Source organism: Vitis vinifera, chromosome 5, assembly GCF_030704535.1.
Source record: "Vitis vinifera cultivar Pinot Noir 40024 chromosome 5, ASM3070453v1".
In the NCBI taxonomy this organism is placed as follows: Eukaryota; Viridiplantae; Streptophyta; class Magnoliopsida; order Vitales; family Vitaceae; genus Vitis; species Vitis vinifera.
In genome coordinates this window covers 19,653,172-19,659,976 of record NC_081809.1, presented here as the reverse complement: position 1 = coordinate 19,659,976, position 6,805 = coordinate 19,653,172, and the positions used below count along the sequence as shown (strand labels likewise).

General features: G+C 38.6%; 1 protein-coding gene across 1 annotated transcript; it reads right to left on the bottom strand.

The window, feature by feature from the left end:
• Positions 1–2,377: 2,377 nt before the first annotated feature.
• LOC100250447 (protein ACCELERATED CELL DEATH 6) lies at positions 2,378–5,723 on the bottom strand. The gene is made up of 3 exons (XM_019219767.2): positions 4,785–5,723; positions 4,175–4,707; positions 2,378–2,917 (listed from the first exon to the last, which is right to left on the bottom strand). The coding sequence occupies exons 1-3, from the start codon at positions 4,879–4,881 to the stop codon at positions 2,378–2,380; spliced, it is 1,170 nt and encodes a 389-aa protein (XP_019075312.1). The 5' UTR covers positions 4,882–5,723.
• Between the last annotated feature and the right edge of the window lie 1,082 nt (positions 5,724–6,805).

Below are 6,805 nucleotides of genomic sequence, written 5' to 3'. Positions count from 1 at the left end.
GCCTTTTGCCTTTTCTACTGCTGTCTACCTCATCAATCGTCTTCCTACACCGACTCTAAACCACCTCTCACCATATTTCAAACTCTTTGGCACATTCCCTAACTACTCCAAACTTCGAAGCTTTGGATGTCTCTGCTATCCTTGGCTTCGCCCATACACATCCCACAAACTCGAGTCTCGTTCCTCCCCTTGCGTCTTTGTCGGGTACTCTCCCACTCAAAGTGCCTATCTATGTCTTGACACATCCGCCGCTCGTCTATACACTTCCCGTCATGTCCGCTTTGTTGAGTCAATCTTTCCCTTTGTCACTTCTCATACTTCTCTTCCTAGCGCCACTTCATCCACCATCTTTGAATGGTACTCTATCACTTTACCAGTCGTGGCCACACCATCCGTGAATGTCAGCTCTGCTCCCCCATCAAGTCTGCTCACTCCTACCGCACCAAGCCAATCCCAAGACCCAAGCCAAAATAATACCACCTGTGCCACACCTACACCAGAGCTTGATAGCCATTCCAGTGCGCCCGTACCAGAAACCAAGTGCGACTGTGCCAATAACCCACCCCTCCCACCTACTCAAAATGACCCTAATCAACCACCCGACCTCTCACCCTCACCTCATGTCATAGTCACTCGCTCCAAACATAACATCCATAAACCAATTCAAAAGCTTAACCTCACAGCCCAACTCCAAAAACCTACCCTTGAACCCACCACTGTTACCCAAGCCCTCAAGGACCCTAAGTGGCGACAAGCTATGTCTGCAGAGTTTGATGCTTTACTACGTAATGGGACATGGGACCTAGTGCCATCTCATTCCACTCAAAATTTGGTTGGTTGTAAGTGGATCTTTCGCACTAAATATTTACCTAATGGCTCCATAGACAGGTACAAAGCTCGATTGGTTGCTAAAGGCTTCCACCAACGCCCTGGCATTGACTACTCTGAAACCTTCAGTCCCGCCATCAAACCTACCACTGTCCGCCTTGTTCTCAGCCTTGCGGTTAGCCAGGGTTGGTCACTAAGACAACTTGATGTCAACAATGCCTTTCTTCAGGGCACTCTCACTGAGGATGTGTTTGTCTCAACACCGGGCTTCATTGATCGCGATCATCCTCATCATGTCTGCAAGCTACGCAAGGCTATCTATGGCCTCAAACAAGCCCCACGTGCCTGGTATCATGAGTTGCGCCAATTTCTTCTCCAATTTGGCTTCATCAATTCCATTGCCGATACCTCCTTGTTCATCTTCAATAACCATGGGACCATTCTTTATCTGTTAGTCTATGTCGACGATATCATTATCACTGGGAATAATGTTGAAGCAGCGCAGACTTTCATTCAACAACTTTCTCAGCGTTTCTCTCTCAAGGACCTTGGCCCCCTGACATACTTCCTTGGAGTGGAAGTTACCTCCCACACCAATGGTCTTTTCCTCAGTCAACGCAAATACATTGCCGATCTACTTAACAGAACTCACATGACTGAAGCCAAGCCTACTCCTACACCACTAGCAACTAGTCCAATTCTCACTTTACAATCAGGAACCCCACTATCTGACCCGACCGAGTATCGAACAGTGGTTGGTAGCCTCCAGTATCTCTCCCTCACTCGGCCGGACATTGCCTATACGGTGAACAAACTCTCTCAGTTTATGCATCAACCAACAAGTGACCACTGGAATGCAGTCAAGCGTCTGCTGCGGTATCTCTGTGGCACCTTAGACCACGACATCACACTTCGTCGGACCTCCCCACTAGCACTTCATGCCTTTTCTGACTCTGATTGGGCAGGTAACAAAGAGGATTTCACCTCCACCAGTGCATACATAATCTATTTGGGTCACAATCCTATTTCTTGGAGCTTTAAGAAACAGCGAACTGTGGCTCGCTCTTCCACTGAGGCTGAATACCGATCGGTGGCCTCTACTGCTGCAGAAATTCGTTGGATTTGCTCTCTCCTCACCGAACTCGGTGTCACTCTTCCCCAACAACCAGTTATTTATTGTGATAATGTTGGTGCAACAAATCTTTGTTCCAATCCGGTCTTTCACTCGCGCATGAAACATGTTGCCCTCGACTATCACTTTATCCGAGAACAAGTTCAAAATGGTTTGCTACGAGTGTCCCACATCTCTGCCTCTGATCAACTCGCCGATGCTCTTACCAAACCTCTTGCTCGTCCTCAGTTTGACTCACTCAAGGCCAAGATTGGACTTGCTCCACGGCCGTCCATCTTGCGGGGACATGATAAGGATATACAATCAAGTTGAGAAAGTCAAGGGAGAAAATCAAGGGATTTCCAAGTTTGAATATTTGTAGTTATACCATTTATTTGTATAGTTACTCAATTTATTTTGTTTCCTATTTCTTTGTAATCAGTTTCCTATTTTCGTGCTAATGCAATCTGTATATATACTAACCATATCAATGAGAATCACAAGCAATAATTCTTCAATTTCTCTCTTCCAAAAATCCTTTACATACAACCCAGTCGTGAAAGCGATCACCATTGCTCCCATGCCAAGCATGGTGAAAGAAACGGCCCAAAGGAAGTGTTTTCGAAGGACAGTTTCATCGTCATGCACAGTCATAAAAAAATGAAGGAAGACAGCAGATACTGAGAGCACCAGGGCAATGGTATCGGTCACAACAAATGCCCTGAAAGCTGGTTTCCTTGTTAAAATTGCCATGCCATCATCCCCATTGTAACCACCGGGCAAGGTGAAACCCGCCGCAAAAGTTACCGTTGTTATAAGTGCGGAAACCATCAAATGGGCTTCGCCTCTACGCTTTAGTTCAGAGATGTATTTCTCTTTGAAGGCTTTGCTTTGTGTGACTTTATTTATTTGCTTATATAATCCCTCTGCAGGCGAAGGATCACTCATCGCTGTCCGAAATTTCGTTAGAAATACCTCCTGAAATTGGATGTGAGGAACATCTGAATTTAATTCAGTTGATCAATTAATTCGGAGCTTTTTTTTTATTTTCACAATCACAAGTGAAATGATAAATGCATCTAATTAACTTGACCAACTTTTAATTAATACATCAAATCAAGATTTTTTTTAAATATGAGGTTATTTGACAATTTATTTAAATTTAAATATGAATATAAATTAATAAATCCAGTAAATTTAGAATCCATTTATTAATATTTTAGTAAAAGAAATCAAATCGATTTAACATTAGAAAAAAGAAGGAAAAATCACTTTAATGCTTCTTGGAAAAGCATTGGATATCCTCTCAAAAACACTTTTTTTTAAAAAAAATATTTAGGCTAGAAATGCTTTGTATAGAAAATGATCAAATGCACTTTTAGAAACACGAAAAAACTTCAAAGTTTCTTTCATTGTACTTTATTTTTCAAATGTTTGAAGGGATGTTTTGCGATTTGTCTCTTGTTAAACAAAGTTTTTGTTATCGCTTCATCCTTAGCTTTACTTCTTCAACCATGAAGAGTGATTAGGAGGTGCTCAAGTCCATATAATTATTATTATTATTCTTACCTTTACATTATTATTATTATTTTTTTTGCAAATTCAAATAAAGGTATTCTTTCTTTTTTTTTTGGTCTGAAACCTTAGCACAAACCTCAAGAAAGGTCCCTTGATAAAGATTTAAAGAAAAATAAGAGTAAAAAAAAAAAATTGTTTTTTAATGATTTCGAGACGGAAACTGATGAAAATGACCTTCGTATTTTAAACCCATTTTTTGAAAGAGCTTGGAAAAAGAATTAGAAAATTTAAAGGAAAAAAATCATATAGGTAATAGGTCCAAGAGAGAAAAATTAAAAGGAAACCAAAATAAGATTTGTTTTTTTTTTTCCTATTCACCTGTTAGTAGTTTCAAAAGAATGAAAAAAAAAATAACAAAAACAATTTCGAAAAAGGAATATTTTTAAGGTTATGTGTAATTGGTAGAAAGTGTTTATTAAAAAGGGAAAAAATGTCAAAAAATAATTATATTTTGGAACATCGCTTTATTCAAAGAATTTAATTTTCTTCCCATTTGAATTTTTTTATAATGAATTTTTTTTTTTATAATTTTTTTTAACCCTTATCTTTCCATTTCTTCTCGTATATATATATATTTACCCTTATCTTATGCAGTCTGGAGGTAAAACAAGCATTTTTCAAATAAATATTATAGATGAAGTGATACGGGAGCTTTACCTTTTCTCCTGCGGAAATGTCCTGGGCCCTCGAAATTATGTCAACAGCTGTCAAGTATTCATTATTGCAGGCCTTCTTATCGACTTTACGATCTAATACGAACACTGGATTCAGAATTTTGTTAGAAGAGAGAAGGTGGAGGGGTGTGTTTCCTTGAGCATCTTCTTCATTTACAAGCCCTCTCAATCTCAGCCAGTGATTTAAAAGGTAAGTACTGTTTTCCCCTTTTTCCATCATGGCAAAGTGACAAATATTATGGCCCTTGTCATCAACCTGCTCGCTACAATCCGGGAATTGAGATAGGAGCTCCTCTACTATTTTCCCATGATGGTGGAGTGATGCAATATGAAGGGCAGTCTTTTTCCCATCTTTGGTCCCAAGGTAGACTACACTCTTATCTGATTTCTCTAGTAATCGCCTCACTATTGTTGGATCATCTCCACTCTCTGCAGCAAAGTGGAGCGGAGACCACCCATTGTCATCTACTTCTTTGGTCAGAGCGGGTTTCCATTCCAGTATCTTCTCTGTGATTTCTGATAAATAGATAAATACAAAAAATTTAAAAATATATATAACAAAAAAACAAAATAAATATAAGTCCCCTAATTACCTTTGTCATTGCAGATTACAGCAGCATGCAAGGCCGTTCTACCGTTGAAACCACCGTAAGCTGGTGAATGGCAAGTGCTTATGATCATACCCACCATGTCTACAAATCTTCTCTCAGCAGCTATGTAAAGAGGAGTCCTGCCAGAACTATTAGGACCATAGGTAAACTCCGGGTCTTTCTCAATCAATAACTTCACCACATCAGAATGCCCATATCGCACTGCCTCATGTAAGGCTGTGTCTTTCCTCTTATTTTTGGTTCTCAAAATCACCTTTTCTGCTCCAATCCCGGTTTCAATATCTACGGGAAGTGATTTTGCAGTGCGTATAAGAGCTTCCACGACCTTCAAATGCCCTTCCCTTGCTGCAAGGTGAAGCGGAGTCTCGCCTTTCAGATTTGGCCGTTGCAGTAGAGAGGAACATGAAAGGCAACGTAAGGATCCATTGCACACAGTCTAGTTTACCGAACTGGGCTGCGATGTGGAGTATTGTGTTATGGTTTGGGGTTAACTGGACTTGAAATTCATGCTCTGAAATCTTCTTGAGGTCATCGATCTTCCCCTCCGCTGCCGCCTTGTACAGACCGGCATCCATGCCTGTGATGACAGTTTGTCTGCCATCTGCATTTGCAGCCTGATTTGAAATTCTGCAATCCTGCAATTCTGCGCCGTGATTGGAAGCACCCAGCTGATCCATTAAGTGTTTTTCCTCTCCAACTGTAGTGAACTGAAACGAATGGAAGCAATTTATTTATGTCATTATGTTGTGACGTGCAAAGTTGTGTGGTGGAGAGAAAGTGCATCTGTCCTTTCCCCGGTCTCTTTGAATTTTTTTGGTTTTTAATTTCTGTATTTTCCCTTTATTGTGATACTGCATCTCCCATCTTGACAGCTCATGCACAAGAAATGTGGAACATTGTGGATGAAATTAACTGGCTAATAGCAACCGGATAGGGCAAGCTTGATCGATTGGATAAAGACAAAAAAAATATATGTATATTAAGATATAATTTTTAACTATTTTTTTTTTTAATATTATGATAAAAAAAAATGATTTATTAAAATATTATATTTGATCAAATATATTATACCATAACATTTTGGTTTACAAAATAATATATATATAGACATGTAGACCCCAAAATTGATCCATTTTACCTCAGGTTTTAGCTCAATTTTTAGGCCTACTTTTACAACCATTTACCTTGCTCAAATCCTGAACATTGACTTTGGGATGATCCTTACTGCTCATTCTTTTGTATCGTCATTCACTTTCACTAAAACATCACCCAACCCTATCCATGGGTGGGTCCTCTTCATCTTCTTCTCTTGGTTGATCACAATATCGAATAGTATTTTTTTGTTGTCTTATTATTTATATTTTAGTCTTATTTATTTATAATCTTATATTTAGTTCCATTCATTTGTATTCACATTTCAATAATTTAATTTTCACAATAAACATTGAACAATTCACAATAAATAGTTTGTAAACATTGTTAATTCAAGAACACGAAGATAAACCAATTACACACACGGTACATGAGTATTTAATATGGTTCGACTAATTATGCTTATATCCATGGATCAAAAAGAATCATTCCACTATACCATAAAGAACAATACAAAGGATAGAATCAAATACAATTATTGGGTTCCCGAAGCATCTCATGTTTCCTCATTCCTTATATCTATACCCCGAACCTTGACCCCCATCGCTCCATTGGGTATTTCCCATTCTTTCTTACATCTCTTTCCACTTTGCATAGTTTCTACAAGTCCATCTCTATCGCATGACTTTTTCTTTTCATGACCTAGAATATTTATGGAGATATTCATAATAATTTTTCTTATTTTATAAGGAAATCTAATATTACAATAATGTATCAATTTATAAACTATTCTATACAATATTCTTTACAAAAAAAGAATCTTTACTAATTAGGAATTTGGGACACATTCCAACAATCTCCACCTTGGAGCAATTTATTAAGTCAAGTATTACATCCCGACAAGAGAGCAA

Coding starts and splice junctions, on each gene's coding strand:
- LOC100250447 (XM_019219767.2), bottom strand. CDS start 4,881: ATGGTGGGTATGATCATAAGCACTTGCCATTCACCAGCTTACGGTGGT. Junction 4,708..4,784: donor TGTAATCTGCAATGACAAAG/GTAATTAGGGGA, acceptor TCTATTTATCAG/AAATCACAGAGAAGATACTG. Junction 2,918..4,174: donor ACATTTCCGCAGGAGAAAAG/GTAAAGCTCCCG, acceptor ATCCAATTTCAG/GAGGTATTTCTAACGAAATT.